General features: G+C 37.0%; 1 protein-coding gene across 6 annotated transcripts in view; it reads left to right on the plus strand.

Moving 5' to 3' along the window:
* tcf12 (transcription factor 12) overlaps positions 1-21,996 on the plus strand; it is a 292,398-nt gene that overhangs the window by 195,087 nt on the left and 75,315 nt on the right. For all 6 annotated transcript variants that reach the window (XM_028823605.2, XM_051920482.1, XM_051920485.1 and 3 more), the window contains 3 exons: positions 2,293-2,357; positions 16,271-16,403; positions 19,276-19,328. In XM_028823605.2, the coding sequence (XP_028679438.1) occupies positions 2,293-2,357; positions 16,271-16,403; positions 19,276-19,328 (251 nt within the window). The remainder of the gene's footprint in view (positions 1-2,292; positions 2,358-16,270; positions 16,404-19,275; positions 19,329-21,996) is intronic.

Raw genomic sequence — 21,996 nt, forward strand, 5'->3', positions numbered from 1 at the left:
TGTGTGTGTGTGTGTGTGTGTGGGGAACGAAGGACAAGTGATGTTGGACAAGTGAACAGCACTTAAGTGCTGTAAGTGCAAAGGAAAGATCTCTTGCATGCCTCTAAGGTATACTTGAATGGTGGTTGTATGCATACTTGCATGCTTACAAAACTCCTTGCTGAACTAAATAGCATATTTAAGCAGAAACTACTTCATTATACATATTGTGAGTAAACACTCTGTTGTCTTTTGGAATTAGTTTTGCTTGTTTTTCCGTATCAAGAACAATTTCCCTTGAAGTTACTGTAGACCTAGTAGCACATGCATAGCAATTTGTATAAATGGGTGTTGATAAGTAAAAAAAACAAAAATACTTAGCATGCCGAGAAATGGAAATAGGAAATGTCACATGTGCTTGCTTGCAGAAATATCATAAAAATGAATGTACTAATACAGTTATAAACACAGAGATATCTGCATCAGCCTTCAAATCTGTATTTGTTACGCTGATAGTTCAAATTGGAGTTTCTGGTGTATGTTTAATACTCTCTACATATTTACTGCATTGTTTTTTGCAAGTTGCATAGCTTTGTTATATGTTGCTTGGGAATATACCTTAAAGTTATCAGGCTGATTTTTTTAATCATAGTTTAACCATGTTCATTTTTGTAAACTACATTCAATTTTAAGCCTGTTATTGATCCTCCCCACTTTTCTGGTAACACCAATTTCAGATTTCAGTTTACTAACCATTTCATTCATTCATTCATTTATTTATTGTATAAGGATACTATTTTCAACTTTGGGGCCCCAGAAATGGTTTAATTTGCTATTCTTATCCATAGACTTACCTAACAGTGTGGTCAGAGGAAAGTCTTGATGACTCTCTAAGGTTATTTTGTTTTGTACTCATAAGAATTATTTATGAATGCTTTGAAATCACTTAAGTTTTTTTCTTTTTTTAAATCAAGCACTTCCCGACTCGCCAGTACAAGAAAAACCCCACATTTGATGTAACGTTTGGCTCGTCTTGATGTCTCACTATGCAACACGTCAATCTGTTTGGGTTCCCCACCAACACCCCACCCCCTTTTCTGTCATTCTAGACCTGAAAACCCCCAATTTCTAGGCCATTTTGGACTTAAGTTTGTGCAGGAAATTACCCGCTTATGGTGAAGAGCAAACCAATAGGTATCTCCAGCAAAAATGATTAGAAGAATATGAAGTTGTGCATGCCACATCAACCCACGCCAAGAGTTCACCCCCTAATGGGAAGCGAAGGGTCAAAGTTACTCTTTTTCACAAAACATCTACCACATGTAGTAAACCGTTCCATTTCTTATGAACACACCCAACATTAGGGAGGTTGTGCTAATTTAGAGTTGTTGGTTTGTTTGGTTTTTTTTTTGTTTGTTTAGTAATTTTTAAAAGGTTTATGTCCTGTTACCTCTAAAGGCAAAAATGAAAGTAATGGCACACAATATCACCATTTGTTCATGTGCATGTTTCAGCCCAACACTCCAGCATAGAAATGAGGATCGATGTTCTCTGCCTTTTAACACTTTCCTGTTGTATTTGTATGAATCCTGCCAGGGATTTTTAGGTCTTGGTTGTTTATCATTTTGTGTACATGATTTTGTCTACAAGTGGGGCGGGGATCTGACATCGCCTTCCAGGAGCAGTAGCTTTATTCATGGTTGCCTGCATCTTCTTGCACACTGTGCACTTTGGGTATCTGGGACTTCATCAGAAACATAGTGACACTTGGGCCAGCATGTGGCTGGCCTGTGACTGACAGAACTCTTTGGCAATTTTTACTGTGGTGATTAGCATTGCAAAGGTTCTGCCAAGTAGGAAGGAACATTTTGTTTGAGTGATTATCCCCTACTGCCATATATTTGAATTGCAGTATGTTGTCTCCTTGACCACAATGATGTTTGGAAATTGTTTGCCTCTTGTCATCACAAAGCACAGATTTTTTTTTCTTTAGCTTGTTATTAAGTTCATTTTTTCTTTTTGTTTATTCAAACTGAGCTTAATTTAATCATTAGAAAGGAATGCAGTTTTATACATAGCCTGCTGACAGATGCCCACCTGCCTGCAAGCCCCCTACCTATAACTTGTATGCTTCATTTTTGTCTATACTGTACTAATGGTACTAATAAATTCCAACCTACAACTATTATTTTGTGACCCTTGTTATCAGTTGCCCTCCAGGTTTTCACTATTAAACTAACGGACGCCCTTGTGTCTTGTTAGAGGTATTTTTTTATTTCTTAACGCTAAGTTTTTCTTTTGTTTTCTCTGCAGGTAAATCATCTGAACGAGGAACATTTTCTGCATACAACAGAGAAGCAGGGGTGTCAGGATGCCAAGTAAGTAAGCTGAAAACATTAAGAATTTTGGGAGGTAGTGGTCTGGTTGGTGTTGAAAAGGTGAGGGGTGAAGGGAAACGTAAATGGCAGGGAGGGCCAGCCAGTAACCACAAGTACAAACTCTGGATTTGGCAAGATAAGTGTTTCTGTGATACCAGAATACGGTGGACACACATTTGAAAACTTTTTATCTTTTTGAAACACAATGCCCTAGACTGTTCACCATGCAGACACATGATTACTTGAGGCCTCATTCATTGCCCTTGACAAATGTTAAAGTTTGTGCATTAGCTCTGGATATGGACTTTCACAGGTTTATCTGAGTTTATTCCCTTAACACTCCCTTTCGTTTCCCTGCCTCATACAGAGCTGCCATCTTCAGATATTTAGGGAGCCACTCAATGACCTTTATAGTTGGGTGGCAGTATGTCCAACGTGGTGATGCAGAGGTTTGAACACACAGTCTAACTGGGGTAAATCTTTTCAAAAGCTTCTACCTCTATTATAGTTGTACACTTTTTTGAATATTTTAGAATCTGTAAAAATGACTGTACAAGTATTGTAGTTTTATTAAAAGCAATTCATTTTTTTTGGTGCTTTTCCCAATAGTGATTAACAAAGTCCTACTTTTAAAAGATAAAGTTTACTAAAGGTTTTTCTTTGTAGTAGGCATTCTAAATCAGATCAACTATTTTCTCTTCTGATTTTCCACAATGGATGTGATGATCTGATTTAATAATATAAATACATTATATTATCCTTGTTTTTTTGACATTTCAACATAGCTGTAGAACTCCAGGGTTCTGCTGCTTTGATGGGATGATCAAATTGCACATATCTGATGACGTTTACCAGACTTTGTAACATATACATCAGTCATATTACGCAACACATCCTGTCATTTACATCTTTCTCTACGCATACCCATCTCAGTGCTACCTCACGTGTCGTTTTCCTAAAGCATCCTTACACTACGGATAAGATTGTTTGTAGGAGGGTTATTTTACTCAGGAGTAATGATGACTGTCATGGAGTGGTATGGGCCTCAGCCAAACCGTCTTTAGTGCTTTAGCTATGTAAATCATGTAACATATACATGCAATCTGATTCTTTGCTCAACGGAACTCCTAAATCTCAGCACTCGGCTAGACCCTTCTTGTTCTTCTTCCCACATTCACCAAGTGTAATCACAAATGATCTGAATGATTGGGTAGGCAACCATACAATAAGTGCATGTGCATTTAAACTTGGTTCACAATATAAGGTACAGTATAACATAAAGCTGATTTATAGAAGTGGACGGTACAGTGGTTAGCCCTGCTACCTCACAGATCTAGCGTCCTTGGTTCAAATCCTGCACATGGTTGCCATCCTTGTACAGTCTATACATCTTTCTCTTGTTTCTATGGATATTCCTCCCACATTAACAAAAACACAAAGGTTAGGCTAACTGACAATTTCAAATTGACCCTGAGTGAGTGGGTGCCTTGTACCTGATGTTGCTGTAATAGGACCCCCACACTCCCCAAGCATGCAAGCAAGTATGAGAGTATTGTATAATGATTTCTAGAATATAATGTTCTGCAGTGTAGTTCATCATTGAAAAAACTGGGATATTTTGTAATAAAGTATGAGGATGATGTGCTGTGAGGGCTGTTTGGTAACACAGTGAATAGTGTTGCTGACTCTCCACTCCAGGAGATTGGGTTTGATAAGTTTGAATTTAAGTCTGATTTCTGTCTCTGCAGAACTTTCAAGTGCTCCTTGTGTCCACATGTGGTTTTTCTGTAGATCCTTCTCCTTATTGTTTGCATTTCAAAGACATGCTCTTTGTTTGATTGGTGAATCTAAACTGGTCCATTGTGTTTCAGACTGTGTCACACTCCACTGCTGCTTCCTGTGTGTTTCCATAATCCTGCGAATGTAAACTTAAATTATATATGTTAACATGATGGATGGACTATGTGTTTTGTAATAATTCTCACAAGTGGAAGACAACTGTATAACACAAAGGATGACTGGGTAGAAGGTGCTGTCCAGAAAACTGAAGCTGGAAACTTACCCTAAAAAGAATCAGTTGCAGGTTCAGATCCCAGCCTTCTGTGACTCAGGGTGAGTCACTTTCACTGCCTGAGCTCAAACTGCAGATACATAAAAAATTATTAAGGATGTTGGTCAATATGGAAAAACAAAAATCTAAAGAAATGTTATATACAGTACATTAATAATTTATTCATTGTCCAAGTTGCCTATTTCAATTTCCATGGGTATATAGATTAAGGTGGCTACTGTAGTTCTCATCCTAAGATGAGCTGTAATTAAAAAAAGTATTAAAAATATGATTTTGTATTTTAACATTTTTTATACCATATTGTACTGTGGAAGGTGCTAAATATAAAAAAATATTTATTGTATTGCCATCATCACATAGGAGATGATGTGGCTACAGAACTAATCCTCACCTCTTTGTCACTTGGATTGTATTCCAATTGTACAAATCTCTTGTAATACTGTGTTTAAAATCTTTTATGAATGGTAGTTATTTAGAAAGGTGTTAAATAAAACAATATTCAAAATCAAAGAGCAAACACAACAGTTTAAGTGTTCATACTAGGGACTTTTTCCCCCCAAACTAATGAATTATTTATTGTATGTTTTAATGAAGCCTCTTGTCTCTTCTGACTAAAATCCCACTACGTTTTTAGAATGTGCAGCTGTTTTGTGAGCTGAGGCCTCTTGCCGAGTGATAACAGACTTAGCTGGCAGTTTCTCTGCTTTTACAAACTCAAAACATTGCCTCAATATTTCAGACTTGCTTGAGCCGTACACTGGTGTAGACACATGTTCAATAAATTAAAAGTCTGCTCAAGACTTCTGTGTTACAGGGCGCAGGAGAAAAGCCTGAGTAAATGAGCTTGTTCCCAAGTGTGAATTGAAGTTCTTGATGAGAAAGTCTCCCCTCATGTTGTGCTCTGTAAATAATGTGCACAAGAATGTTTAATTGATGAGTAAGCCTGCTCGGAAGCTGGGCTGTAACATGTAACGTGAGCAGCCAGTTCCAAGTACAAGTGCTAAAAGTCAGGCTTTCTGGCTGCTTTGGCCTTCACCTTCTCATCACCAAGGATCAATTAAGTAATGGTCACTATCTGAAACGGCGCCCTCCCACCCCATTGGCCCCCTCCCCTCTTGGACACAGATGTTATCAACAAAGGCACAACTCTCTGTCCTGCTGAGCCCTCATTAATGCTAAGTCGTCCCTCAATGTCAGAAGGTTGTTTTTCTTCAAATTCTAGTCGATATGATCATGTGGGTCTGGCCAGTCTATACTGATCTATTAGTGAAAATCAGTGCCTCAGGGTTTGTGTTAAAGTGAAACACTTTCAGATTTCTTATATTTTATAATAAAGGAACTTATCAGTGTAATACTAAGTGAGCATTCAATCCTCTTCCAGCAGGAAAAAAAGAATGAGACTTCAATAGTCCACACTCAATGCCGTGTTTCACGTTTAAAGTATAATCTCTTCAATAAGGTAAACAATTTTTGTACTGTATATGTGCTGGATTTTAATTTATTGGTTCTTGTGTTTGTTTCTCAAAAGCCAAAGAAGTAAAATGCAGTAAATCAAGATCATTCCAAGATTCATGTCACATTAGTAATTAAATGGGTTGAATGGGAAATTGTGTGGTTTTGTTTCGTGGTTGGACCCTCAGACGGCATACCCTTACCAGTAGCTTATACTCCATCGTTGTTAATGCATGGTGCACTTACCATACTTCATTATCATAGGGGGCTCTGCATAACAAACCAAAGTCCAACAAAATATCAAACTGTAATTCATAAAATGCCAAATATGTTTTAAAAACACACAGTGGGGACAACTTGAAAAGAACTGACAATATGAATAGGAAATACTCTGCTGTACAAATAGTGAACTCCGTCTCGAAATGGAGTTTATCTTTCATACTAAAGTAAGCAAGGTATTGGAAGAAACACAGATCTTAAATTTAAAAGAGGACTTGGACAGGGGAGTCCTCATCACATTGTTATGGAGGGGGCCACATAAACTAACAAAGGGATCTAGAGCACATGTTTAAGGGTCAAGTCCTCTTTAATGGTGATCCAAGCAAGTCAGTTAACACTGAAAATGCACAGAAATTATTGTAAGATTCCTGAGGAGCAGTTTATAGTGGGAGACAATCTAGAAAATGCTTAAATTTGAGGGCTCAATTCTCAATGATGATTCTCTGAGCAAGTCACCTCACTTTCCAGTGCTTCATTTGCAGAAGTAAGCGACTTTAGGATGGCATTCACTGGAGAAATTCACTTTAAAATATAATTTTCAGATATAGTTCATGACATTCGCTGTTGATGTGACTCTGCATGAGTCACTTAACCTGCCAGTGCTCACATATGAAAACAGTCTTACAGTAGTCATAAACCACCTTAGGATTCTGTTTAGAATAAAAGGTAGCTAAATAAAATCACAGATTTCAAGATTGTTTCTCCAGCACACATTCTGGCTACTGCTTCTGGCAGCACATCCACAAGACAGGAATTCAGCTGTATCAGTAACTTAAGTCTGCTGTCTAAATGAATAAAATGTAAATATTGAGTTAAAGATGTTTCCTTTAAGTCATTTAATTTTTTCACAAGTGGACCTAACTTTTTTAAATTGATGATAGTAAAAATGTCAGAGGGAGAAAGGTTTTTCCAGTGCTGAAAAGAAAAAGTTGGAGACACAAATTTTAGAAGTGTAGGCTTCATCAAGTGGGTAAGGAATACTACACAGCAGATACATTGCCTCTCTTATACTGTAGTACCTTCTTTTCATCATGGAGGTAACCTTTACTTTTTTTCTTGCGCATATACACATTACAGTCCTTCACTAATTTTAAATGAACTCCTTAAGTCTATCGGTATGTTGTTGGATCAGAATGTCTACTTGCTTCAAAGGTTATTTGAATTTCTAGTGGTAATTGTTTTTAAGGATAAAAATGGCAGCCACACAGTTGTTTTTAAGAAAAACCCAACACCATGCTCTCCACCTTGAATTTTGATTTCTTTTTTCCATTGATGTTTGAACAATTTAAAAAAATAAGGTTAAAACTAATTTAACGATATTTGTTGCGTTTTTTGGGTCACAAGGACCACGGGCTTGGTTGAAACCTTAAGCAAAACCATTCCGCAATTTTCAACTTTAAAATAATACTGAACTTATTTTGGTACTGAGACTGGTTAATAATACATAACAAGAGGAAATTTCTTTGTTTTTCTAGCCCTTGATTAATGTGTAACTCCGATCCTAAGCTAATCAATCAGTGTTCTCAGCAATATTAGAACAGCACTTCACATGTAATGGCCTATCCATTATGTTATTGTCCTAAAGTTAATGTGAGGTGACTCACTTAGTAGAATGTTATTGCATCATACATCTGTGATAGAGGGCCCATCGAGTCTTATCAAGTTGGCGGTCCTAAGTATTCCAGCATATTGTGGGGCTTGCATTTCCCAACGAGGAAGGCACTGCCTTGTGTCTGGAGACTAGATGCCCTAACACAGTGCTTTCCATGTACTGTATTAGAACAAAATAAAATGGAGTATGCTTTGTCTGTAGCTTTTGACACCTCTCTTTTTGTATTCACATTTTAATGAAAATACCCTTATGTAATTCAGGGGTTTATTTAATATATAAATATATATATATAATATACTGTAATATATATACTGTATATATATATATACTGTGTGTGTGTGTGTGTATGTATGTGTGTGTATATATATATATATATATATATATATATATATATATATATATATATATATATACTGTATGTATATATATATATACTGTATGTATATATATATATATATATATATACTGTGTGTATATATATATATATATATATATACTGTATGTATATATATATATATATATATACTGTATGTATATATATATATATATATATATATATATATATATATATATGAATGGAAGAGAAGGTCTGTGATACGGTTTGCATATTTGCAGCTGGAGATCCACGAAGAGAGAAAAAATCACGTATCATAAAATAGTTTTTTTATTCCTGAGCTTTCAACCCCTATCACGGGTCTTCATCAGAGGATAATGCTTAGACTTACAAGAATCAAAGGCAATATATAGCAACACATTCAGTGGGGGGGTGGGTGGGGGTGACTAAGTCAGTACGATCAATTTGTATAGTTTAATTATTGTGTACATGTCCTTCTTAAGTTGGCATATGCTGGATTTATGTCCAAGTGTCTGTTGATGGCGTTTTCATCTGATAGCCAAGACTCGGCCAACTCTCTGGCACTTTTAGTACTGGCCTTAAATTTTACTTTCACGTTGTCCCAGTTGAATGTGTGTCCTGTCGATTTAGTATGTGCATATATCAAAGATAGTGCGTCCTTTCTTCTGACGGCGTTGAGATGTTCCTGTACACGTGTTGAGATTCTTTTTGACGTTTGTCCTATGTATACCGCTGAGCAAGAATTGCATGGAATACTATAAACTGCGTTTCGTGTTTCGGCTGTCGATTTCTTGTTTTTAGCATTAAACAGGACCGTGCGCAGATTGTTCGTGGGTTTATGTGCTATTCTGATGCATATAGTTTTGTATGTATATATTGAGAGAGTTATAAATAATTTATGAAGACCGAGAGATAGATGTGTTCAGAGATAGACATTTAAATCTAGACAGATAAAGACCATTACAGTAGTGCAACGTTTAGCATTCCAGACTCACAGTGGAGGTCTGCACAGTACTGATTTTTCAATCCCACTCCCAGCTACTCCCATCATAGTTCCATTATGCTTCTGACTGCTCTCAACAAATTCCAGTCTGTTATGGCTTTCCCTGAAAAGTTTCATCCAACAAAGGATTGCATTCCCATTTTCCCCCCTGATAAAAGGTATGTGAATTAGGCACATCACCTAAGTGAATTTTTAAAACAGCAGGATGTACAAGAGGATAAACAGTAATAATTATCATGCATCTGTCTTTATAAGTTGCTGTGAATGTGCACCATATTACATGTAATAATACATTGGGTGAAAAAAACTTTACTGATGCATGCACACTCATTTTCTGACTGCATGTGCTTTTACAGTGAAATAGTATTAATTAGAATATCGACAATAAATTATGAAAGTAGTATAACTTTATAACATAGTTTTTTGATTTACTGTTAAAGAAACATGTTTCTTAGAGGTTAATATGCCCTCTGACCACCTGCTCCATATGAATAAAGTTTAACAGAAAATATCCATTCACAAATCCTAAATTTGGTCCTGCAGAGCAAAACCTTGAGTCAGGTCTCGTGGGAATGCAAACCTCTGCTCCACACATCCCAAAGATCACATTCACATTCTAGCCCAGGCATTGCCTGTGTAGAGTTTGCACCATCTCCTTTTGTCTGCTTGGCTACTCCAGTTTTCCTAAGAGTTTGTTTTGTGTTGCACTTGGTTTCTGATGTGGCCATCACCAGATTGTTCTGATCCTACTTGATGCGTGAGCTGTCAAATGGAGATGCTTATGTACAATATGTAAACACTTTTCATATTATCAAAAGTATGAGTGTAATTCTGTGTGCATGTATCTGTATATATTATATATTAAAAATATAAAATATATATTTCTATAAATGCGTATAATACCTATTTATATTCTCTTTTACGTAAACATCTACACAGTGGGCTCACATATTATTAGTACCTTTGATAATGTTATTCAAAAAAACCTTGTAAAAAAAGTAGCACCAGGGATAGTCAAAGTATGTCTACAAAAATGAAGTATGCGAAATCAAACATTATTCTAATACATTCACAGCAGATGCAGATGTCTTAAATAACATGTATATTTCTCATAAAGGTTTTTTTTTTCTCTCAATGTTTAAGAAACTTAAACTCAATAAAATCTGCACTTTTAATTCTACTTATTTAAATATGATGGGGTATTTTTATTATACTTGAGTATGATGAAAGCAGTTAACAAATGTACAAATTTTGACAGTTCAAAAAGGCTATTGGTCTTATCAGTTGTTTGGGGCATGAAAGTTATATAGCCCAGTCAGCAGGACTTTTTTATGGCAATAAAGAAGGCACTCTGTTTGAGAGGACAGTATTAGAAAATTCAAGTTGTTGGAATTTGCTATACTTTGAACAGGGCATTGTTGTTGAGTCCTGTGTTAAAGTCTCACACCTTGAGTATGTTGGCCATGAAATATGGTGGATGATCTTTGAGATAATGTGACTGTTTTAGGTACAATTCCCGTTGAGTATAAAGGTTTTATGGCTAAAACCTATCCTTATCTCTTCCAGAAATCTCTGGTTTGTTTTGAAATTAATCTTCCAGCCTGACACTGATCCTAAACACACTAACATGTCAACAATGACATGAATAAGTGAAAGCAGAATCAGTGTTTTGTAGTGGCTATCCATCTTCAGAGTGGAGCCCAATACAAAAAGCTGTGGTCTGAATCAATGGGGGTGTCTGCCTGTAAGTGTGGACCTAAGGGCATCTTGGATGATCATCCCCAGGTTTTCACTGTGTAACCTTATGGCTGACACCTTATCCACCTTCACAGCTCCCAGTGTAACCAGCACACAGGATGGTGTGTGACGCACTGTCTTAATGAAAATAACAAGAATTGTATTCTCTTATTTTGAAAATAAGAAATAAATTTCAAAAGATGGTCCATGTAGACCTCATTGCATCCGCAGGTGATCTGTGGTCCCACAATGCTATGCGACAAACAAGGCTCATTAAATGATTCGAGCTGAGTGTCCAAACCTTTTTTTACATGGAGATTTGGTCTTTTTTTTTTTTTTTCTTTGTAGTGTTAATCAGTGCTAGTACTAATTAAGAAGGACAGTCTGGATATATGAAAGTTGTTCTTTTAAATCAGTTTATTCCGTTGCAGCGCCACAGAGCTCCATACCCCAGGTAGCTGCCTCTCTTATTCCAGCGAGACAGATTAGCCTGATTACTCTGCCAGGATGCAGTTGATGGATGACTGTCATTATCTTCTTAAACCTGCGTGACATTTCAGCATAAAGGGTGATAATTAAAATTTTAAGAGGGTTGTGTAGAAAATCTTGCGATTTGAAAGATTTTTGACATAATAAACCCTTGTGTGTAATGTCTTGTAATGGCAGCAGTTGACTCTATTGTCATCTGATTGAAGTTAGGATTGGCCTCCCTTTTTTTCTTCTTTCAGATACAATACGGTGTGTATTAGTTGAGAGATTTACAAGTTTAGAAGAAAGCTCTTAATGGAGCCTTTTATAGCACAACATTTGGGAGGGGGTTTTAATCATAGAGGATCATTTCCATGGTGTTCCTTTGAATTACTTATGCAGATCTCCTTCAGAGTCAGAAAAAAAACTTGCATAATAGCCTGTGGAGATAATTCTGATCAAACTTTTTAACAGAGCAATCTTTTATGCAGACATTTAAAGCACTTAGAAAAAGTTTTGCTTTTTTACTTGTTGTAGAAGTTGGCTGAATTCTTCTAGAATTTGCGTATGCAAGTTGTCTATCCATCCATCCATTATCCAACCCGCTGAATCCGAACACAGGGTCATGGGGGGTCTGCTGGAGCCAATCCCAGCCAACACAGGGCACAAGGCAGGAACCAATCCCGGGCAGGGTGCCAACCCACCACAAGGCATCCACACAAACACACCCACACACCAAGCACACACTAGGGCCAATTTCGAATCGCCAACCCACCTAACCTGCATGTCTTTGGACTGTGGGAGGAAACGGGAGCGCCCGGAGGAAACCCACGCAGACACGGGGAGAACATGCAAACTCCACGCAGGGAGGACCCGGGAAGTGAACCCAGGTCCCCAGGCCTCCCAACTGCGAGGCAGCAGTGCTACCCACTGCGCCACCGTGCCCGCCCGCAAGTTGTCTAGTTGCTATGAAATCTTTGTTTAAGATAAGAGGGATAAAAATATCCAAGTCCAAATTCTGGCCAGCAGCCTATAACAATAAAGACTAACATTATAGCAACTTCATTGAGCTAGTGAAGGTTAGAAGTGGAAATAACTGAAGATAGGTAACAAAAAGTAGACATGAACGAAGAAGGCTTATACCAGAGGTGGAGATTTGGTTTATACTACTTTATATCTTCCTTGGTGTTGAGATCCACATGTGTGGAAACTACTCTACATCATCTGTTAGAAGTGAATAACACATGTGGGAAACATGCAACAGTGTTGTATTAATGACAGGAGTTAAAAAGACATAGCATCGATCTTCCCAGTAGCTGTAACAGCTGCACCAACAAGAAGGTAAAAAACAAGGAAATTGAGTAGATCACAGAGCATGTGATAGACTACAAGATGGACCAGTCAGTCAGTCTAAGATCAGACATGACTTGGTGAGTTGTAGACTTGTTGTAAAGAAAGATCATTACTGAAAAATTCTTTAAACTAACACTTTCTAATTTCCTCACATTTCATTGATCATTTGAATTTGTTTAAGATTTGTGGCAGTACTCGGACGAATGACCTTTATATGGTTTTAAAAAAAAAAAAGTGTCATCACGAACTGCTTTTGAGCCTGTCCTTTCCAAGCCTCCAACCAAACCATTGAGAGACCTTTGCTATAAGCTATAACTCTTACTAGTGAATCCAGACCTTCATAAGGATGAGGAAACATTCACAGTTCCGAATGAACGTATGAGAACATAAAGGATTGTTAACTATCTGTCTAGAGCAGTGTAGTGATTACAGGTATGTGGCCTGATAAGATCCATCTATTCTTGAAGTTTGAACCACTTTAGCACTTGTGTCCATTTATAATCCAAACTCGATTTTCATTCCGTATCTCAGTGTAGTCACTTTATGAACAAACAGGTCTCATTGGCACTCGGCAAAAGTTTATCTTCCATTTTGTATGGGAGTCATTTTCAGTTTGAATGTCACCTTGTTCCTGTGGTAGTAATATCTTTACATTGAGCATTAACTTTGTATTACTGGTACAATCAAGGCTTGCTTTTCAGTTAAGATGTTCAAATATCCAGCTATTTCAGTTGAAAGGTTAGCATCCTGTCTCATCATTTTTGTTCTTTTGTGTTTCACCAAAAAATATTTTCAGTGTTTCTGTTGGTATGTATGATACAGTGTATTTGTTCAGTTTATAAATGTTTGTGTAAATTCCGCCTGTTAGAGTGTTAGATTTAATAGCTGCCTGCTTATGTTTTAGAGCATGGTTGAAGTTAATAACTCAGATAATGCCAGTCATTTGAAGGATACATTTATGCATAAATTCCTATGCAATTTTATGGGGCTCATTTTGAGAGTTCTGTGTATGCATGTTATCCATTGTGAACAAGAGTTCCTCTTTATTAAATAAAAGTGTTGTATAATATAAACATTTGTTTCTTGTTTCCAATAAGTTGTTTTAGAAGGCTTCAGTAAATTAGTTTACTGTTTTGTCAAAGCATGTCATTATGAGTCCTTTAAGACAACCAAGCCCCCAAATCCCTCTTTAGTATCTGTGTTAATCCAAAGACTGTTGGCCAACATTGGTGAATAAACCTCTCTTGATTATTCCATTTTAATTGGATGCACGTGTAGACAATAAAGGTCTAGCTGACTCCTGACTCAGACATTCTATATTAGGGAGTGCATAAATTTAAGCTGTTATCCCAGTGATCCACTGGCTACAGAGTCAAGTTTTCACTCTAATGTGAAGAACGCAGAAGCAAAGCTCTTGTGAAACTCTAATTATTCTGAAATCAAAAATCAGTACATTAAATCAATGAGGTGTACAACACATTGTTTTAAGGGTGGAATTGTTGGGATTTATTTCTCTTCCATTATAAAGACCCAACTAATTTTTAAATGTAAACATTTTATTCAGTTACTCAAGTTTGCACTCTCCAGTTGTAGTAACATGGCTGAAATGGTCTTTTGTGCTGCATTCTTCAAACTACTTTTTTTTTCTTCTCTAAACTCTTATACAACAGATGTTTAAGTCAGGAAAGTGTGCATAAACTTCTTTATTAAAATGGCTGTCATTTGCTATTGTTCATAGTTAGTACTGACATTTGAGCCCAGAGAGTTTGAAAACAGTAATACCCAGGTGTTTGATATTAAATCACTAAAAATATGTGCATGACTCTTCAGTTTCCTTTTGATATTTAATAATGGAGCTATTACCAATGCAGTGGGTATTGTGAATTTAAAATCAAACCGTACAATTCCTTTGTATCTGAAATATTTTAAGACACGTACAGTAAATAATAAAATTAATGGTTTACATTTTCTTCCCATAAATTAATTTTTCCTTATCTGAAATGATTTTTTAGGTTATGGCACCTAGTAGTAACTTTGCACAACAGTGAGGCCATGCCACAAAAAAGTCCTAAACCCCCTGTAGGTGTAACATGTTCAGTCTGGCTGTTTACTACTTTACTCCTTTTGTCACTGCTCCACATCACTCATGTTTTGGTCCAAGTACTTAAGTCGATTACAATTACTCTGTCTTGGACTGCATTGACTTTCTGGGACTCTTTATGGAATACTTTTATTCTTGGTATAAATTTATTTCTTTTGGTAGCTTACTCGATAATGAGTTGCAAGTTTAAGTGTTAATCTTGAATTTTGGAAAATCTTTGCCTCACTTATAAATGCTTAGCCATCCCTTTCTGATGAAGCGCCTTTAAGAATGAATCTCCGGTACAATACTGTTTGCTTCATTTGAGTAATACAGTATATATATCGTAATTTGGATTGAGCTCACATAAGTGAGGTGAATTTCTCATAGCCAGAAGAGAGGTTGTGTTATGGTTTCTGCTGTGCCTCTTTTGTCTTCATTTTATGCCTGATAATATTTTGAATATTCTTCTGTATTTTTTGGTCATTTTCCAGAAGGAACCTATATATTGTATGTAGTAGTACATAACTGGTATCCAGTAGGTCACTCAACTTGGGATTGAACCTTGTCTACTGTATTAAGCTCATAGCTTTGCCACTGAGTGAACACATAGGTAACCTATCAAGAAACACACAAGGTAGTTGGATAGCATCACTGTAAGCACAGGTAGTCTATATTATTCCACAAGGAAAATTGTTTGCAGCAGGAAAGTATAAGGCATTGTTACATAGATCCGTTAAGGTAAACAGGCACAGTAACTGACAAACCAGTATTATCGTATATACAAACAAGATTAGTACAAAGAAGAAAAATTGCCTTCAGTACACGAAGTAATAATTCAGAACTGAGCATTTAGCTATATCCTTACAAGTACAAGAATTAAAAATGCTTATACCTCTAGGAATTAAAGAGCTCTTAAATCTGTTGCTCCTCACCAACCGAAACCTAAATCTCCAGTCTAGTGGCGACAAATGAAATTTAGGGAAAAAAAGGATGGCTATTGTTTGACAAAATTGAGTCGCCTTCTTTCTAACCTGTTTGTAATACAATTCTGTGACAGATGTCTACTGCAAACCAATTATTTTACTACTATATTTTACAATGTTGTTATGATGGGTTGCTTTTAATGCTGAGGTTGCCAAACCAAAATATTAAAGCAAGTGTAACAAAGAGGTGAATAAGCAGAACTGTCATTGTGCCCACTGTGACTTGTCCCCTAACATGAGAGTGAACCCTTTCAGCACTATCAGGTGGGCATACAGTTGCATGGTCTTCAGTAACTGGTGTCCATAACATGTCATGGTAGACTTAGACATTGAACAGTGTTACAAATGTATTAGAATATATGCTTTACAAAGGACCATGTGCTAGTATTATCAGTGAAAGGTTCTATCAAAGAAACAAAAAAAGTGATGAAACCTGAGACCTCATCACAGGGTATTCCAGATTTTCAGCCTATACAAGTTTCAGTGATTTTAAATCTGTAATACTTTGTCTTTCCAGACCAATCTTCGGTCAGATATCGGACTTGGAAGCCCAGGTCAGTTGTCCTCATCTGGAAAAGCTGGAACTACATTCTACGCATTCTCTGCAACAAATCCAAGGAGACGGGCACTTCATGACTCTGCTTCAATTGGTTGGTTTTTCATTCTGCTCCTCCTCTTAGAACAGAGTTTATTTGTTTGCTTATTTATTTATTTATTTATTTAACTCTGGTGGTCAGCCCTTAAAAGTGTTCTGTATTTCATGCACTGCCACATTTTAAATGGTCTTTTTTTCTCTCTCTGTCTCTCTCTGCTGCGCTGCTACCTGCCTTAAGCTTGCTAAACATATTGTAGTGATTTAGTGGCAGCTTCATGGAGAAACCTTATGAAGATGAATGTTGATCTTGCTTCCATTGTGTTCATATTACTGTTCAATTTATGACACCTAAATGTATTTAAGCCTTAGATTAAAAATCTCTTGCAGTGATGTTTGGTCATCTCTGGAAGAATATTTATTTGCCTTAGAGTATTTTATATTTCTATTAAGTTGTATGCTGTGATGATTTTCAAGACTGTTCTCATGAAGTAATTGTTTTAACCTAACGGCACAACTCATCAAGACTAAATCTATGCTGATTCTCTCCCATTTGATGACAGTAAAATTTTTATGGTTGAATGCTGTCCTTCTTTATCTGCTTTTAAAGGGTTTGGTGATTGAATAACGGGGCTAAACAGTAAGATGAAGCTTTACAGGTGTGGGTGGAAAGTGTTGAACCAGCCAGTTATGTTGTATTTGTTTTGCCAGTTTAATGCTTTCCCTCTTCTGATATCCACTAATTTGTAAAACTGTGACTTAGAATGGCTGTGTTAACTCTGATTTATACTTCTGCATTGAGCCTGAGCCATATCCCACGTACTTTAGCTATGGTGTAGTCTGACCAATGCCAATGACTACATGCCACATTGATGTTGACCCTACTCAGACCCTGTGACTGATTGGCTAGTTTACTATCTACATATTTCATGTTTCCATTCATCTTCTCCTAATCTGAAGTAAACATTGAGCAAGTCGAGAAAATACTTATCGAAGAAGTTAGAAAACATTCACATTTATGATACCTCATCAGAACATTACGAAAAAAAAATCAGATAGCAGCCAATTTTATGATACAAAATATTGGCTGACATCGCTTTTCTTCCAAGCTACAAAAAACGGCAAGCCAAGTATAAAATGCCAAGCAGAAGTATAAATCAGTCTTATAACGGCTTGTGGTGAGCAGGATCATTACATATTTATTTATGTAAAAATCACTTCATGATTAACATAGTACTCTACACTTGTGCTTGTGAACAGCACAAAGCAAGTGGCCTGCCAGACTAGCACGAAATATAGTGACATAACATTTGAATACTTAGTTGGCAGCTCAAAGTTGTCAAAGGGAGCACTGAGTTTTTTGGCCCAACTTTTCATGAGAGGATGTTATTTTTGGTTAAGGATCTTCACAGTGATTGGTTAAAAACTCACTCTTAATGCAATGACGTAATTTCTTGGTTAACTTGACTGTACTGGCTTCCAATAATAAATCAATCTTTAAAACCCTGCTACTAATTTACAAGGAGTTCGCTTTCAGTGACCAGATGCCCTTTCAGTAACCCGTGAAGTGTGATTTTTATCAGATCATTTATCACATCAATGTTTCTTCCATATTTATCTAATTAATTCTCATGGTTTGTCCAGTATTATTACTTAACTTGTTGCTAGAATCCTGCTCTATGAGATCCTGAATAGCTGTAAGTGGTTTGGGAATGTTGTTACATTATTTCCTTATCTCCCTGTGTCGTCTTGGGCTTTTCTTGGGGTATTCAGAGTTTTTCTTGCGCATCCTAAACACTTGCATGTTGGATTTTTTTGGGTCTCTAAATGGTTCCAATTGAGAGAAAGAGATAGAAGCTCCATCTTGTTTGTGAAGCTGTCTCATTAGGCACTACATCTCTGTGACCCAAAAATTGGATTTTATGAAATCAATTGGCCATGTTTAACTCCAGTGGCTAACTGTGTAATCTTGAGTGAGTAATTTTATAGGCCAGTGCTCACATAGTAGAAACATAGAAGCAAGTGAACCATGCCAGTCAAGTGCCTTAAGATGGCTTTTACTGTTAAAGGGTGCAAAATGAATGACCATGTGCCCTCTAGTGGCTGATATTGGAACTTGAATTACAAATCTCCCTTTTTATTTTCCACCATTTGTGCATTCTGTGACCCTGATGGATTCACTTTAGCTGCCAGTGCTGTGGATATTTGAAGACAGTGGTACTATACCTGTAAAATGTATTCTGATGGCCTCTCACCAAAGGGAGATGCTATATAAAATGAAAACTGAATGAATGACTCTGTAGCCCCCTAGTGGATAATGTATTCAACTATAAAGCACAAGCTTGAAAATTCATTCCCCACCAGGACTACCATAGCAGAAATGTTCAAACAAGTGTACTTTGTGAGTCTTGGGATGCTATTCACTGTTAGGAAATAGAAAATTAAATGAATTAATGTACGATGGCAGATTGAGACAGAAACATTTCACTTGCTGTGTAACCCTCAGAGTGTCCATGTCACGAAATAGAAATAATGAAACAATTATACTAGGCATTTGTGATATTAAGTTTTGGATAAATAAAATTTAAATGAAATCTGTTAAATTCAAGGAACTATCAAATGACTGAGAGCACAGTATTTCATAAAAACAGAACAGGAATACACCTTCAAATAAAATAAGGAGTGACCTATGTGAATTTTTGCCTCATTATAAGAAACAAATCATAGCATAAGGGAAGAAAAACTTTTGACTTTTTGTAGTTTTATTAAAAAATAGATCTGACACATTATAAAACAGGGCCTTTTTTACATGATATTTTCCTTTATTACAAGCTCTTTGGAATTCACTAAAGGCCTTTATGTCCTCTAACAGCATCAAGAGTACCTGGTTAAATGTATCTCATAACACTTTTATTTATCAAATTTTTCAGATCCTTTGCAAACGAAGAAAGTCAGAAAAGTGCCCCCTGGATTGCCTTCCTCTGTAAGTTTCAAAGCTGCCATTTTTACATTTTGGTTGTTGAAAAACTTTTTTTTTTTCTCAACATTCTGGAAACAAGTGGATTCTGCCTTTGTGGTCTCCTGCCATAGTGTAGCTTTAAGTATGTATGGGTGTGGGTTCTCCCCCCTACGGCCCAATTGTGATTTGTGGCTTGTAGATACACTCTGGCCTCCTTGTCCGAGTGAACCAATGAGCACCTCTCCTGGGACGAGAGCCAGGACAGAAACTGTCAAAGAAGATCGCCTATCCAGGTCTTTGGATGTTTAATTAGTCATTATGTTGCTGAACAGGAGGACAGGCAGAGATTAATAGCTGCGAATCTTAGAAATTTACATTTGTAATAATCCCAGTGGAACTGAAGACATTAAGATTCGAAGGAAGAGTGGAGCTCAGCTTGTCTCAGTAGGGCCGGGGTTATTAATATGCATAAATCACCAAGTCGGAGGCTCATTGTGAAGCCCTGGTGGATTTTTAAAGCCTTCATTAAGCCTTTCCTAACTTGAGCCCGGCATCAGAAAGGCTTTAAAGCAACTAGTTTGTTGATCTGTCTTTGCTTGAATATGTATCCTCTGAGAATAAGGGGCTTTGATGAATAAGGTTGGAAGGGTTTTGGTTAAGGAGGGGCGGGGGAGAAGAATCATTAATGGCGGTGATAATCTTGACAGTGGCAGTGTGCTCTTTGCTTTTAGATGCATTTTATGTTTCAAAGGTGGAGTTGTCTTTTTTTTTAATATATATATATCTGTAATATAAATGACTTTATGTTTACAAACTGAACAGGAAACAAAAAAAAACACCTCTGGGCAACTATGGAAAATTATTTTTATATATTTATTTATTTTCTCCCCTGAACAAACAAGTGAGGAAAGCACAGTGAAGAATGAGAAACAGAGAGAGAGAGAGAGATCCTCTGCCTTGCGGGGTATATCTCTTTGTTGTGTAAATGGATGTTGGGCTTTTATTTGTCAGTACTTAACACATGGACGCAGGTGCACTTGGATGAGTCATAACTCAAAGCGCTATATGCTGAATGGAACAAAGTGCACAGACAGCCAAGAAGCAGGGAATAAGATCTTGATGTGGTGTTACTGGTGCTGGGGTGGGTGGGAGTGTGTTTCTTTTTTTATTATTATTATTCCTTTTTAACTCCAGGTTATGCACATGGGTGTCTTGGAGGAATTTCTCTCTAGCCTTTACCTCTTCTGGGCTGTCTGTCTCTGGCTGACTGCAGGGCGAAGAAAAAAAAAAAAAAAAAGGCAGGCGCAGAGAAGAGAACTGTTTCCTGCTACCACAACACCCCCCCCCCCCCAACACACACACACACACACACACACACTGTTCATTCCAGATGGAGATGATGCGTTTCTTACTGCCTGGGGCAGCTGTGCTCAGAACCTGCAGCCTACCTGAAGGCGGGATTGCAGCTGCCGGCGCTCTTGAAAGCTTTTGCTTGCATAAGCACTCGGGCCCCACTAGACGCTGAATAGCTGCTTGATAAACAAAATGAGCACAATGCTACCAATCATTATTCCCCAGGCTAGGAATATTTTTCAGCAGCTAAAAATAGTTTTTGTAATTTACATTTTAACCGTTGTGCATTATGCAGTCGTGGATTTAAAACTCGGCTATAGGTGATTTGTGCTGGATTAACAGAACTGTTGGAAAGTGGTGGCAGGAAATGATGAGGTGGGGGGCGGGGGTGTTGTTGGGGAAAAAAAATAAAATAAAAAATAAAAATAAAGGCCACCATCCCTATTCAAAATCAATAAGTACTTAATGTGGAGCAGCAAAGTTTCAGCTGAGTCAGTCACATAAAAAGCTGCTTTTCATACAGTTACATAACAGAAGAGTTATAATTACTGGTGTATACTATCACATTTCCGTGCTACTTAATGTATTTGAATAATCTTGAATTGCACCTTGTTACCTTGTCTTTTTTTAGACTTTAGTCCCATGAGCTTTTGTAAATAATCTTGTGATGGTGCTCACTGTAAGAGGAGGTAAATTATATAAATAGTGACTGATATTAAATTATTTAAAGTAGATAATTAAAACATGGCACAGTGGTTAGCATTGCCGCTTCTCAGTCAGAGCTCAAATTCTGTCTTTGTAGAGTTTACACGTTTTCCCAGTGTCACTGTGGGTTTTCTCCCAAGTCCACCAAACATGCTTGTCACATTAATTGATAGATCTAAACTGGTACTGTATGAGTGAAGGTGCCCCGAACTGGGTGGGAGCCCTACTCAAGGTTGGTCGCTGACTTGCACAAAATGCTGCCATGATAGGTTCCAGTTCCCAATTCAGTAAATGAGGGGGAAAAAATTGAATAGTTTTTAGCCTGGTTCTGTGTTTTCTTCCCATCCCTTTTCCAAACCTGCGTAATTCTGATCACACTTGCAAGGAGAGAAATTACAAAAATGGTGACAAAATCTTACATAATATTTTCTGATATACTAATATTACATATTGTTTTTTAGTATTAGGATGTTGTACCGTGTTAGCCATTATGAATATAGTGAAAAGTCAAGCACAATGACACCTTTTATTAACATTACAACATGCAAACTTTCGAGGCAACTCAGGCCCCTTCTTCATGCAAGGGGCCTGTCAATTACATCCTTTTTGACTGTGCTTTAATTTTACAATGTCT

Source organism: Erpetoichthys calabaricus, chromosome 17 (assembly GCF_900747795.2).
Source record: "Erpetoichthys calabaricus chromosome 17, fErpCal1.3, whole genome shotgun sequence".
Lineage (NCBI taxonomy): Eukaryota > Metazoa > Chordata > Cladistia > Polypteriformes > Polypteridae > Erpetoichthys > Erpetoichthys calabaricus.